At 36.6% G+C, this 15,183-nt stretch overlaps 1 protein-coding gene across 7 annotated transcripts in view; it reads left to right on the top strand.

The window, feature by feature from the left end:
• Nucleotides 1–15,183, top strand: part of CCDC178 (coiled-coil domain containing 178) — a 448,169-nt gene that overhangs the window by 151,263 nt on the left and 281,723 nt on the right. For all 7 annotated transcript variants that reach the window (XR_003517014.1, XR_003517013.1, XM_027576648.1 and 4 more), the window contains 3 exons: nt 9,844–9,906; nt 11,324–11,485; nt 13,055–13,168. Coding sequence is in view for 5 of the 7 variants with exons in the window: in XM_027576648.1 (XP_027432449.1) it covers nt 9,844–9,906; nt 11,324–11,485; nt 13,055–13,168 (339 nt within the window). In the remaining 2 variants the exon portion in view is untranslated. The remainder of the gene's footprint in view (nt 1–9,843; nt 9,907–11,323; nt 11,486–13,054; nt 13,169–15,183) is intronic.

Below are 15,183 nucleotides of genomic sequence, written 5' to 3'. Positions count from 1 at the left end.
CCCACTGATTCCAACTCAGTTATTTGCAGAAATACTAAATTTTTCTTTATGACTATAACTCTATAAATTTTAAAATCTATTTCTGTCCTGGTCTCAGACCTTTTATAATTATTTGAATTCTCCAACTTTTGTCTTAGCTCCCCTCCATCACTGGAAAGCAGAGTGATGCTACTTCCTTGATTCTGAGCTTATATCTATTTATATTTAGTATTTACTCCTCTTTTCTCTTTAAATGTGCTTTTCAGGACACATAGAATCCTTACATTGCTCTTCAGTTCTTTGTCCTAGCAGAGGAGTCTCTTCCAGTAGAATAGCTCTTTGCTGCCACCTTCTGGTTTTTGGCTGCTAAAGCCAGGCAGCCCGTCAAAGGTGACCATTTTAGTGTGGGCTCTTCCCAGCATCAGAGAATGCTCCCCCTTTTCTTTGGCTTCTTTCGAACTCTTCAAAGTGATCTTTTGATATATTTTATTCTCCAAAACCGGAATTAACTATTTGTTACAGAGACTTTATGTCCCCAAAGACAAAATTTTTTACTAAATTTTTACAGAGAAAGCTTGTTGACCTCTGCTCTAAAGAATATAAAAATAGCCACGTATAGGGGGCAGCCACAGCCTTTACGGATGAAGAAAGTACCCAAAGAAGTAATAAGTATGGAAGAGGCTGCCTTCCCCCAAAGCAGAGTAAGGTCTTACTGGAAAGAGTGTGGCTGTGTCTCAGTGGATGACCATAAGCAGCCGCTTGCCAGATGCCAGAGAATTTGATGGAGGTTAAATGGAGTTTGAATGGAGTTTCTGGGTAGAGAACTTGACTGGAGGGCAAGCACCATTGGTTTTCCAGATACCAGCTGGCAGCAATTCTGCAGAAAGAAGAAGAAAATAACTGGAATCAGAACAAGGATGTAAAGTGCTTTGTTGCAGCCTTGTAAGCCCCTCCACTGCCCTCTATTGACAAAGCCTAACTTAACTCCAGCTGGCAAAAGAAAACTGTATACATATACAGCTCCAGTATCTCAAATTAGAGTTAAAAGAATGGCTTTAGGAGGAGGGGGGTGGAGCAAGATGGTGGAGGAGTAGGAGACCTGGATTTGTCTGGTCTCAGGAATTCAGCTGAATAGGGATCAAACCATTCTGAACACCTACGAACTCAACAGGAGACCGAAGAGAGTAGCAACAACTCTGAACAGAGAAGCGACCACTTACTAGAAGGTAGGACGTGCGGAGAAGTGAATACGAGGCGATATTTGGGAGGATAGACGGCGGGGGAGGGGGCCTCCGTCGGCCGCTTCTGGCAAGTGATAGAGCCGCTGAGCACAAAATCGGAACTTTTAGAAGTTGGCTCCCCTGAGGGACGTCGCTCCAGTGGCTAAGCGGGGGGTGGAACCCTCGTGGGACAGTGTGGTCTCAGGACCCTCAGGGTCACAGAAAGACCGGGGGTGCCTGAGTGCAGCAGAGCTCCCAAGTATTGGAGTGGGGAAGCCGCTGCAGAGACGGAGCTGAGGCGCGGGCTCGCAGCTCAGGGTTGCCAGAAACTGTGATCCGCAGCCCAGTTGGGCCACTGCACCTCCAGCAGGGACCCAACAAGTGGCAGATCCGGGGAGACTCCCCTTCCTTCCCCAGGAGGAGCGGCACAGGAGTGTACCGCAGGGATCTGCTGGGTTTGGAGACTCCACACAGGGTCGGGTGCCAGAGATAGAAACGGTCGGTCACAGGCCGGGTGAGCACGGAGTGTGGCCAGAGACCGGGGACACGGGAGTGACGGACTGCTTTTCTCTGGGGGCGCACTGAGGAGCGGGGCCCCGAGTTCTCAGCTCCTCCGGGCAGAGAGTGGGAGGCCACCATTTTCACCCTGGTCCTCCAAAGCTGTACCGAGAGCTTGCAGGGAACAAAAGCTCCTGAGAGCAAACCCAAGCAGCTTGCTTAGCCCGGACCGACAAGGGCGGGGCAATTCTGCCTCTGGCAAAGACATTTGGGAACCACGGCAACCCCTCCCCCAGAAGATCAGCACGAACAGCCAGCCAAGATCAAGTTTACCGATCAAGGAGAACGGGAGAACTCCAGTGCTAGGGGAATACTGCACATAGAATTCATGCCTTTTTTTACCATGATTCATTAGTATTTCAAAGTTAATTTTTTAACTATTTTTTGTTTTTTTTTTGAATTTTTCTTTTTCCCTTTTTCAACCAACATCTTATCAATCCCTTTTTTTAAAAAAAAATTATTTTTTATTTTTAGAGTCATATTTTATCCCTTCATAGTAGTTACCCTTATTTTTGGCATATATATATATATATATATATATGTTGTTCTCTCTTTAAAATTTTGATATGCAGTTTCTTCTAACAGATCAAAATATACCCTAAATCACTAGTGTATGGCTTTGTTCTAGTCCCCTGCCTGATCACAGTCTCTCCCATTTTTTTTCTTTTCTTTTTTTCTTTTTTTTAAATCTTCTCCCTTCTTCTTTCAAACAACTTCTTATCAATTCCGTTTATAAAACCTTTTATAAGTTTCATCTTTACAGTCATCATCCATCCCTTCATTGTATCAACCCTTATTTTGTACATATATGTCTTTCTTCCTTTAAAATTTTAGGAGGCACTTTCTTCTAACAGACCAAAATACACCCAAAATCTAGTGTGTGGCACTGATCTATGCACTAGCCTGATCATATTTGATCATATTCTGTTTTTTTTTGTTTTGTTCTGTTTTTGTTTTTATCTTTTTCTTTTTTTTTCCTCTTTCTTTTTTCTTTCTTTCCCTTTCTTTTGCCCTGGTTTCAGGTCTTTTCTGATTTGTATAGAGTATATTTGCTGGAGATGTTGTTAACCTGTTAGCATTTTGTTCTCTCATTTATCTGTTCTCCTCTGGACAAAATGACAAGACGAAAAAAATCACCTCAGAAAAAAAAGAACAAGAGGTAGTACCGTCTGCCAGGGACCTACTCAATACGGACATTAGTGCGATGTCGGACCTAGAGTTCAGAATCATGACTTTGAAGATACTAGCTGGTCTTGAAAAAAGCATGGAAGTTATTAGAGAAACACTTTCTGGAGAAATAAAAGAACTAAAATCTAACCAAGTCGAAATCAAAAAGGCTATTAATGAGGTGCAATCAAAAATGGGGGCACTAACTGCGAGGATAAATGAGGCAGAAGAGAGAATCAGCGATATAGAAGACCAAATGATGGAAAATAAAGAGGCTGAGAAAAAGAGAGATAAACAACTACAGGATCACAAGGCCAGAATTCGAGAGATAAGCAATACAATAAGACGAAACAACATTAGAATAATTGGGATCCCAGAAGAAGAAGAAGAAAGAGAGAGAGAGGCAGAAGGTATATTGGAGCAAATTATAGCAGAGAACTTCCCTAATGTGGGGAAGGAAACAGGCATCAAAATCCAGGAGGCACAGAGAACCCCTCTCAAAATCAATAAAAATAGGTCAACACCCCAACATCTAACAGTAAAACTTATGAGTCTCAGAGACAAAGACAAAATCCTGAGAGCAGCTCGGGAGAAGAGATATGTAACCTACAATGGTAGAAACATTAGATTGGCAACAGACCTATCCACAGAGACCTGGCAGGCCAGAAAGGACTGGCATGAGATCTTCAGAGCACTAAACGAGAAAAATATGCAGCCAAGAATACTATATCCAGCTAGGCTGTCATTGAAAATTGAAGGAGAGATAAAAAGCTTCCAGGACAAACAAAAACTAAAGGAATTTACAAACACGAAACCAGCCCTCCAAGAAATATTGAAAGGGGTCCTCTAAGCAAAGAAAGAGCCTAAAAGCAGCATAGATCAGAAAGGAACACAGACAATATACAGTCACAGTCACCTTACAGGCAATACAATGGCACTAAATTCCTATCTTTCAGTAGTTACCCTAAATGTAAATGGGCTAAATGCCCCAACCAAAAGACACAGGCTATCAGATGGGATTAAAAAACAAGACCCATCAATATGCTGTCCGCAAGAGACAGATTTTAGACCCAAAGACACTCCCAGATTGAAAGTGAGGGGGTGGAAAACCATTTACCATGCTAATGGACACCAAAAGAAAGCTGGGGTGGCAATCCTTATATCAGACAAATTAGATTTTAAAACAAAGACTGTAATAAGAGATGAAGAAGGACACTATATCTTACTTAAAGGGTCTATCCAACAAGAAGATCTAACAATTGTAAATATCTATGCCCCTAACATGGGAGCAGACACTTTTATAAGGCAATTAATAACAAAAGCAAAGAAACACACTGACAACAATACAATAATAGTGGGGGACTTTAACAACCCCTGACTGAAATGGACAGATCCTCTAAGCAAAAGATCAACAAGGAAATAAAGACTTTAAATGACACACTGGACCAAATGGACTTCACAGACATATTCAGAATACTCCATCCCAAAGCAACGGAATACACATTCTTCTCCAGTGCCCATGGAACATTCTCCAGAATTGATCACATCCTAGGTCACAAATCAGGTCTCAACTGATACCAAATATTGGGATTATTCCCTGCATATTTTCAGACCACAGTGCTTTGAAACTAGAACTCAATCACAAGAGGAAAGTCGGAAAGAACTCAAATACATGGAGGCTAAAGAGCATCCTACTAAAGAATGAGTGGGTCAACCAGGAAATTAAAGAATTAACAAAATGCATGGAAACCAATGAAAATGAAAACACAACTGTATCTTTGGGATACTGCAAAGGCAGTCCTGAGAGGAAAGTATATAGCAATACAAGCCTTTCTCAAGAAACAAGAAAGGTCTCAAATACACAACCTAACCCTACACCTAAAGGAGCTAGAGAAAGAACAGCAAATAAAGCCTAAAACCAGCAGGAGAAGAGAAAAAATAAAGGTCAGAGCAGAAATCAATGAAATAGAAACCAAAAGAACAGTAGAACAGATCAACGAAACTAGGAGCTGATTCTTTGAAAGAATGAACAAGATTGATAAACCCCTGGCCAGACTTATCAAAAAGAAAAAAGACATGACCCAAATCAACAAAATCATGAATGAAAGAGGAGAGATCACAACCAACACCAAAGAAAGACAAACAATTATAAGAACATATTATGAGCAACTCTATGCCAGCAAATTGGATAACCTGGAAGAAATGGGTGCATTCCTAGAGATGTATCAACTACCAAAATTGAACCAGGAAGAAATAGAAAACCTGAACAGACCTATAACCACTAAGGAAATTGAAGCAGTCATCAAAAATCTCCCAACAAACAAAAGCCCAGGGCCAGATGGCTTCCCAGGGGAATTCTACCAAACATTTCAAGAAGAATTAATACCTATTCTCCTGAAACTGTTCCAAAAAATAGAAATGGAAGGAAAACTTCCAAACTCATTTTATGAGGCCACCATTACCTTGATCCCAAAACCAGACAAAGACCCCATCAAAAAGAATTACAGACCAATATCCTTGATGAACATGGATGCAAAAATTCTCACCAAAATACTAGCCAATAGGATCCAACAGTACATTAAAAGGATTATTCACCATGATCAAGTGGGATTTATCCCTGGGCTGCAAGGTTGGTTCAACATCCGCAAATCCATCAACGTGATACAATAATTTAACAAAAGAAAGAACAAGAGTCATATGATCCTCTCAATAGATGCAGAAAAAGCATTTGACAGAGTACAGCATCCTTTCTTGATCAAAACTCTTCAGAGTATAGGGATAGAGGGTACATACCTCAAGATCATAAAAGCCATCTATGAAAAACCTACAGCGAATATCCTCAATGGGGAAAAGCTAAGAGCTTTTCCCGTAAGGTCAGGAACGTGGCAGGGATTCCACTATCACCACTGCTATTTAACATAGTATTAGAAGTCCTAGCCACAGCAATTAGACAACAAAAAGAAATCAAAGGCATCCAAATCTGCAAAGAAGAAGTCAAACTCTCACTCTTTGCAGATGATATGATACTGTATGTGGAAAACCCAAAAGACTCCACCCCAAAACTGCTAGAACTCATACAGGAATTCACTAAAGTGGCAGGATATAAAATCAATGCACAGAAATCAGTGGCATTCCTATACACCAACAACAAGACAGAACAGAGAGAAATTAAGGAGTCGATCCCATTGACAATTGCCCCCAAAACCATAAGATACCTAGGAATAAATTTAACCAAAGTTCAAAGGATCTGTACTCAGAAAACTATAAAACACTCATGAAAGAAATTGAAGAAGACACAAAGAAATGGAAAAACGTTCCATGCTCATGGATTGGAAGAACAAACATTGTGAAGATGTCAGTGCTACCTAGAGCAATCTACACATTCAATGCAATCCCCATCAAAATACCATCCACTTTTTTCAAAGAAATGGAACAAATAATCCTAAAATTTGTATGGAACCAGAAGAGACCCCGAATAGCCAGAAGAATAATGAAAAAGAAAAGCAAAGCTTGCGGCATCACAATTCCGGACTTCCAGCTCTATTACAAAGCTGTCATCATCAAGACAGTATGGTACTGGCAGAAAAACAGACGCATAGATCAATGGAACAGAATAGAGAGCCCAGAAATGGACCTCAACTCTATGGTCAACTAATCTTTGACAAAGCAGGAAAGAACGTCTAATGAATAAAGACAGTCTCTTCAACAAATGGTTTTGGGAAAATTGGACAGCCACATGCAGAAGAATGAAACTGGACCATTTCCTTACACCACACACAAAAATAGACTCCAAATGGTTGAAAGACCTAAACGTGAGACAGGAGTCCATCAAAATACTAAAGGAGAACACAGGTAGCAACCTCTTCGACCTCAGCCACAGCAACTTCTTCCTAGAAACATCGCCAAAGGCAAGGGAAGCAAGGGCAAAAATGAATGATTGGGATTTCAACAAGATAAAAAGCTTTTGCACAGCAAAAGAAACAGTCCACAAAACCAAAAGACAACCGACAGAATGGGAGAAAATATTTGCAAATGACATATCAGATAAAGGGCTAGTATCCAAAATCTATAAACAACTTATCAAACTCAACACCCAAAGAACAAATAATCCAATCAAGAAATGTGCAGAAGACATGAACAGAGATTGTTTCAAAGAAGACATCCAAATGGCCAACAGACACATGAAAAAGTGCTCAACATCGCTCGGCATCAGGGAAATCCAAATCAAAACCTCAATGAGATACCACCTCACACCAGTCAGAATGGCTAGAATTAACAAGTCAGGAAACGACAGATGTTGGCGGGGATGTGGAGAAAGGGGAACCCTCTTACACTGTTGGTGGGAATGCAGGCTGGTGCAAATACTCTGGAAAACAGTATGGAGGTTCCTCAAACAGTTGAAAATAAGAGCTACCATACGATCCAGCAATTGCACTACTGGGTATTTACCACAAAGATACAAATGTAGGGATCCGAAGGGGTACGTGCACCCCAATGTTTATAGCAGCAATGTCCACAATAGCCAAACTGTGGAAAGAGGCAAGATGTCCATCGACAGATGAATGGATAAAGAAGATGTGGTATATATACACAATGGGATATTATGCAGCCATCAAAAGGAATGAGATCTTGCCATTTGCAACGACGTGGATGGAACTGGAGGGTGTTATGCTGAGTGAAATAAGTCAATCAGAGAAAGACATGTATCATATGACCTCGCTGATATGAGGAATTTTTAACCTCAGGAAACAAACTGAGGGTTGCTGGAGTGGTGGGGGGTTGGAGGGATGGGGTGGCTGGGTGACAGACATTGGGGAGGGTATGTGCTATGGTGAGCGCTGTGAATTGTGCAAGACTGTTGAATCACAGATCAGTACTTCTGAAACAAATAATGCAATATATGTTAAGAAAAAAAAAAGAAGAAGATAGCAGGAGGGGAAGAATGAAGGGGAGTGAGTCGGAGGGGGAGACGAACCATGAGAGACGATGGACTCTGAAAAACAAACTGAGGTTTCTAGAGGGGAGGGGGTTGGGGGATGGGTTAGCCTTGTGATGGGTATTAAAGAGGACACGTACTGCGTGGAGCACTGGGTGTTATGCACAAACAATGAATCATGGAACACTACATCAAAAACTAATGATGTATGGTGATTAACATAACAATAAAAAAATTAAAAAAAGAGAATGGATTTAGAACTAAGAGGCAATAATTAGATAACTGGCACAAATACGTAGTTCACATGTGAATTTCTCTAATTCATTTGATTTCTATATGGAACTTAGCACCATGCATTGCATTTATCTCATAACTTTTGAGTCTCCTTTCGTCTTAGAGTCTCCTACATTTAAAAGAAAAATTGTCTTTTATTACACTGACATTTGTTGAAGAGTCAGGCCTGTTACTTTGCGGAACATCTCTCACTATGGATTTATTTTTTGTTTGCTCATGATTAGATTCAGGTTAAACACTTTTGGCAGGAATATTACATAGTTATAATATTGTGTCAGTGAAATATCACAAAGCACATGGTATGAGTTTGTCTCATTACTAGTGAGAGTAAGTTTGATCATTTGGGTAAAGTTATGACCAAAGGATGTATTCATTTTCCTGTTGTAATTAATAAGTACTCAATTGAGCAATATTTTAAGAACATGCAATTGTCTTTTTTTTTCCAAAAAAAAAATGCACTTCAATGTAGCATCTATTGGTAATTCTTGGTTGAATCCATTATTGTAATAGTTGTGAAATGGCAATTATTGTGGGCTTTCATTCCCTCTACAATGAACTGGCAGTGAGAACCGAAAAGTCTGGCACAAGCTGGATTGCAGGCCATATTCATAAAAGTGGCAGTCTTCTTCCAGTTCTGATTCAGGCACTTATCTCTGCATTTCCTACCACTTCACCTGTTTACCCAAGTCTCAGGAAAACATCTTGTAGGCCTGGCTTCATTCTCCATCCTTAACATGCTGTTTATAAATAAGAATATGTGTGATTGTGATATTTTAATGGATCTTGGGTTTCTCATTATATAAAGAGATTTTTTAAAAACACATTTTTGAGTTTGAAAGAACCTAAAACTTTTACAGTTTAATTACCCAACCTAGGGACCAAAAGCAGTTTGTTATTTGTTAATGCATTTATTCAACAAATTATTTATTTAGGAAATGTTTTTACAACTACTATATAACTCTGTCATTCTCCAGCCTCTCTTCTTGAACATTTTCAATAATAGTTCAATTGGTATTTTACCAAGAAGACCACACTCTGTCTCATGTTGTCTACAGTATTATGTATCCATTTAATCCTGATACTGTTTTTAGCAGCTACATAATTCATATCACATAATTAAAAGACAGTATCTCTGATTGTGTGGAATGTCAAGTATAACTATGGAGAGTTTAAATCTATCCACATATTTTTTGCCCACTAACTTTCAAGGAATAATTTTTTTTAAAGAAAAAAGAAAAAAATTTATTCTAGTTAAATGGAGGACCTGATCACATTTTACAAACTTCAAACTTGAATTGTGTCTATCTTGTTTTCAAAAGTGAATGTGTGCCTTCTATAAAGTAATATTAAAAACAAACTGATAGTTTTTAAAAAGAGGAGTTGAAGACCGGTTATTGGTTACTTTGATATTTTAGCTCGGGGTTATAAAGTACAAACTGAACTGAACTGAAATTCTGTATTCTTGTTCTCGGGGTTGTATCAGTAGTAACTTTGCTTCAGATACCATCAGGAGTTTTGTTTGTTTGGTTGGTTGGTTTTTGTTTTTTTATAATACTCAATTTTTAATGAATATTTTACTCTTTATTGTAATATAAGTAAAATGTGTCTTGTGTTAGCAATTGTCCTTAATAATGTCTTCTGATATTCTATAAATAAAACCTCTTTTTCTAAAAATTTGATAATTTATAGGGTAGAGAAGAATTCTTGAAAAAACTCACACGAGGTGAAGTGGCTAATGGAATGATGATTCAGGTAATCCTAATTTGGTTTCAATATTTTATTCTTCCTTTAATTTGCATTTTACTTAGCATTTTAAATTTGCCTGTAATGAGGCATCTTTTCCCTACTTGGTTTGCAAGCCAGCAGTTTTCTCTCCTTCGCTGATGACAGTTGCCCTCTGTGTACGACTAGCAGTATCTGGTCATGCATAAAGAAACTGACCTCCCATACACATATCTCATTTTGGGGCTTAATGGGAATTTCTGCCAGTCTAGTAAAAGGGCAGTGAGATCTTATTCCTAAGTGTCTCTTTAGTTTGCTTTGTGATGATGTTATGTTTTCTTTACTTTTAGTGCCTTTCAATGGAATTTCTTTATTTAACACTGAAAGAAAAATGTGCTATGATATTTCTATATAAAGATTTTGAAATTAAATGATTATAGCTAGCAAAATCAATTTTAATATTTTTTATCTTTACCACCTGAATATCCTTTGGAACCAGGGCTGGATGTTTTCATCCTTGGCATGTTTCTAGAATGCCTCCCTTTCAGAAATACATAAATACTTAAAATTATAAAAATAAAATCAAGAGGCAAAACAGTCTGAAACAGTGTTATTTTATACACTTATTTGAGATTATCTGGACCTCTGGTCTTCTTTTAAATAAACACAAATCGTGATTTCTTCTGTTAAGAAATTTGGCATTTTCAAACATATAAAAGCAGTATTTCTTTACTTCTATATGCTGAAAATGCCAAATTTTCTGATTTATTTTTCTATGAGTATATATGTTCAATAATCCCATAATCTAGCCCTTTCTGCTTAATATTTTGTCATTAACTTCTTGTTCATTGGTTTTATTGGATCTTAGATTACAGGAATTACATATATTTCAATATTTGTTGTTAGTGTGCTTTTTAACCTTATTATCTTCCAATACTTACTTAAGAATGTTTGATTTTGTGGGTGATGGACATTGGGGAGGGTATGTACTATGGTAAGTGCTGTGAATTGTGTAAGACTGATGAATCACGGACCTGTACCCCTGAAACAAATAACACATTATATGTTAATAAGAAAATTTAAAAAAAGAATGTTTTTATTGTCTATATTAAATTTTTCTCTCATTTTTTCTAATAATAACTATGCCTTGTATAAATATGGTATATTCATACCGGTTGCTTTTTATGGTGGCATAATTTTTTTTTTTTAATTTTCAAATAACAACAAACATTACTTCCTGGCTCAGGATTGAGACTCAATAAATGTTTATTTTTTTTAAGTTTTTAATTTCAGTTAGTTAACATACAGTGAAATATTAGTTTCAGGTGTACAATATAGCGATTCAGCAATTCCATACATCACCCTGTGCTTATTACAAGTGCACTCCTTAATCCCCATGTTTAGGTAATTAATAACTGAATGAATTATTTAAAATCTTTGCTGGCAGAAAAGACTGTATTCCATTCAAGAAGAACAGATACTTGAGAGGCAGGAACTTTTGGAAAAGAAAGCAATGTGTGCCCTAGCACTGGCAGAACTAGAGACACCTCTGCTTGAACTAGAAGAAGATGCTGTAAGAATCAGAACTATCCACAAAGAACATTCTGATGTAAGTATTTATAATTAATTCAGAAGCTAATTTCCAGGAATATTTAAGTCAAATCATGTATATGATTTTACATTATTACTTAAAATGTTATGATTTCACATAGTAAGACATAAAAGCATGAACAAAATACATATTTTATGACCACACAACTGATCTATAGTGAAACTATATGGCAAGACTACTAATGCTATTACCTGGAACCCCATACTCTATATTAGAGTGTACTTAGGAAAGGCAGTTTTCAAATAAATGAGTAGTGATTTATCTCATGTGATTGCCCACTATGTTAAATTTAATTCAAAGTCTTCACTGCTTGTTAATAAAATGCTAAGGCTGTGTTTGCTCAAATATAAAATATAATGCATCTTGGCATTTTTATGGCAAATATTTGATGTATGTAGAAGAAGTTAAGACACCTAGGATGAAAAATAAAGCAAATTTCGATAAAATATTTTCAAAACAACAGGTTTATGGCAGTAACTGATATTGCTAGCCCTTCCCAAAGAAAAATTTAGTAGAAAGATATGTATGCATCATGTCATTAGTCTTTTGGAAAAGTGGAGGGTGTGGTAAGAGTTATACATTCTTGTCCTTAGATGCAGGGAGGACATACATATATTCATTTGGGCCATTTTGGCAACAGGATTTTTTTTCTTTGTAAATGATGATGTAATTTTATATTCGTAGTCTTTAATAATTTTCAGTGTTTTTTTAATTTAAAAAACTTTATGATTTATAAAATGTTCCCATTATGAGAGTTTATTTTGATCTTCAAAGTCTCCCTATGAAGTAGCCAAGACGGAGTTTATCTGGATCATAGACTTGAGAAAACTTGGGCCTAAATGCATGAAGCAACTTGTACAAGGCCATAAAACATGGCAACAACAAATTCTGAGTATATATACTCAGGGCTCTTAATTGCTTATCCTAGAGTTCATGTAATGAATATATAACCAGTACTAACACCTAGTGAGATAAATGATTTTAATAATGGCTCCTCCTTACATTAGTGATGGAAATTTATTAATTGCTTCAAAAGCCTCAGTATAATCATCTGAGTATAATGAATTCCTGAAAAGATTAATGACTTTTATTCCCCCTTATTTTATAATAGCCATTGTTTTCTCTCATCTTTTAGTTCAGTAATCATTTTTGTTTTATTATATTTTAATAGTTTATAAATTATAAGAACTATCAATTTAACACAAACTCTTAAAAACAATAAGTTTTTATGTACTTTTGGTAATGATTGTTGACAATTTGTATCAAGTTTTAATTTTGGTTAAGATATTTTAAATATCATGGTGAAAACTTACGATTTCTATGTGAGTTTCTTAGTTTTTGTTACTTAGCTAAATTGGTTAGATTTTGGTTTTCTCCAATAATTCAAATGGAATATTGGGATGTGAATATCATAGTATGCTTTTGTAATTCATGTTTGTTGGTCCTTTTCCTTTATACCAAAATATATATTGTTATTATTAAAATAGTCACTTGGGAACTATTTGGTCTAAACCAGGATAATTGGATTGCAAATGTTGCACATCTTAATTTCTGAATGTCCTCTAGATATTAAATGATATAACTGAGAGGAGAGACAATGTTAAAAGAAATGTGGAAAGAACTAAGCAAAAATTACGAAGAAGGGGGAAGAAAACCCGTGAGGCAATAACAGAAACTGAGGTAAGAAATTTAACATCAAAAATAATTATCAATTTACAACTTCTTTATGTCAATGAAAACTATTCAAGCAAATTTATTTTAGGTTGATGCCTCTCATTTCTAATTGGTTGCACTAAGTAGTTTCTATACACATACACACACACGCACGCACGCACACACAGTCTCTGTATCTTCATTTTTTTCTCTTGCGGTGTTTTTCCCATTGAACTAGTGCATCCTCCTGTTAACCTCTCCTACAAAGTAGAGGTAGGGATTTGTATTGTACTAAAAATAGTACCATGTTTATATGGATGAGACCAATATACGGACTGAAACATCTGTTACTATCTGACATCTCAGTTTTACCCTCAAGTTGGTGTATGGGCAGCATGAACAAGTGGTCATATATCAAAGGGCTTCAGGGCTTTTTCCAAATTAGAAATACTTGCTCCCTGAGAATCTTCTTCTCTAATATTTTGTCTTTAGAGAATCACTGGATATGGGGGGTGGAGATAGTCCATTGTCTTTAACTTCCTACCCTCTGGATATACTTTAAAGGTTGCACCAATTGGATTTGTTGGTGGACAGCATGTTGGCTATGAAACAGAGGTGTAATCATATCATTTTTTAAAAGTTTGTACTAGGCCACAAAAGATTAAAAATTATCAAGGAAAATAGTAATACTAATAACGACAACAGATACTGATACTTCGCATGTTCTCTGTATACCAGGCATTATTTTAAGTGCTCAGACATATTAACTCATTTCAACTTCATCATAACTCTGTGAAGATTGTGCTATTTTTATCCCCATTCTACCGCTGAAGAATCTAATGCCTTGTTTTTGAATTAACTTGTTCAGTTTCACACAGCTCATTAACGGTGGAGTTGAGATTCACTAAATCTGGCACCGGCATTAGACTCTGTGCTCTTAACCATTCTGTTATTCTGGTCAGATCATACAGGTTACTTTTGTTGAATACAATGAAGCAAAATCAGAACTTAGTAACAAAAAAAATAGAGCAAAAAGAAAACAGATTACTGGAAATATTTTTTAAATTACATTTTTTTCATTATGTGTTCTGTGTTAAGGAATATGTAGAAGCACAAATTATTTATAAATTATTGATGATAAACTATACAGCAAAATTTATGGAACAGGCCAAGGTAATACGTTAGTGTTACCAATAAATCATTTTGGTAAGAAAAACGTAAAGCACTTAGCATATCTATAAGGACAAAAAGAAGATAAAAACAGCCATGGGAAAAATTAAAAGAGACATTATTATATATAGTAGTACAAGAAAGAATCCTATTTTGCATAGAACTTTGTTTTAAAATTTAGATGAAGTATACAATTTATATACAAATTATTATACTATTTATTAAAATACAAATAATGAAAACTGGGTAAAGAGGGAAAATCACAACAAGAGTAGAATAAAAATTATAGAATAAATGTAATTTGTCTATACCACTAACCACAAGAACAGGCACAGGGGTGCCTGGGTGGCTCAGTCAGTTAAGCCTCCGATTCTTGATTTTAGCTCAGGTCATGATCTCAGGGCCATGAGATTGAGCCCCACATTGGGCTCCATGCCCAGCATGGAGCCTACTTGAGATTCTCTTTCTCCCTCTCCCTCTACCCCTCTCCCAGCTTGCATGTGTGCGTTCTCTCTCTCTCTCTCTCTCTAAAAGAAAAAAAAAATTAATTAAAAAAAAAGAACAAGCCCAGATGCTTTATAGGCCTCCTTACAAAGACCAGATACAGACCATAAGAAAGTATGGAAAGCTTCTAAATTTATTCTGTAATAATATAATTCTGAAATTGTAACTGAAAAATACTAGCTTGAAAAAGAAATCTTTAGGTGACCTCACTTATGAACACAGATGACAAACTCTTAAATATATCAGTGAATTGAGTTTTTAAAATGTGATTAAAAAGCATGTGTTATGCAAAGTAAGATTCCTTTGAAGAATGTGAAGATGAGTCAACATAAACAAATGTACAGCTGACACTGGAACAATGCAGGATT

The sequence above is a fragment of the Zalophus californianus genome, chromosome 14 (assembly GCF_009762305.2).
Source record: "Zalophus californianus isolate mZalCal1 chromosome 14, mZalCal1.pri.v2, whole genome shotgun sequence".
In the NCBI taxonomy this organism is placed as follows: Eukaryota; Metazoa; Chordata; class Mammalia; order Carnivora; family Otariidae; genus Zalophus; species Zalophus californianus.
This window is presented reverse-complemented; position numbering and strand designations above follow the sequence as displayed.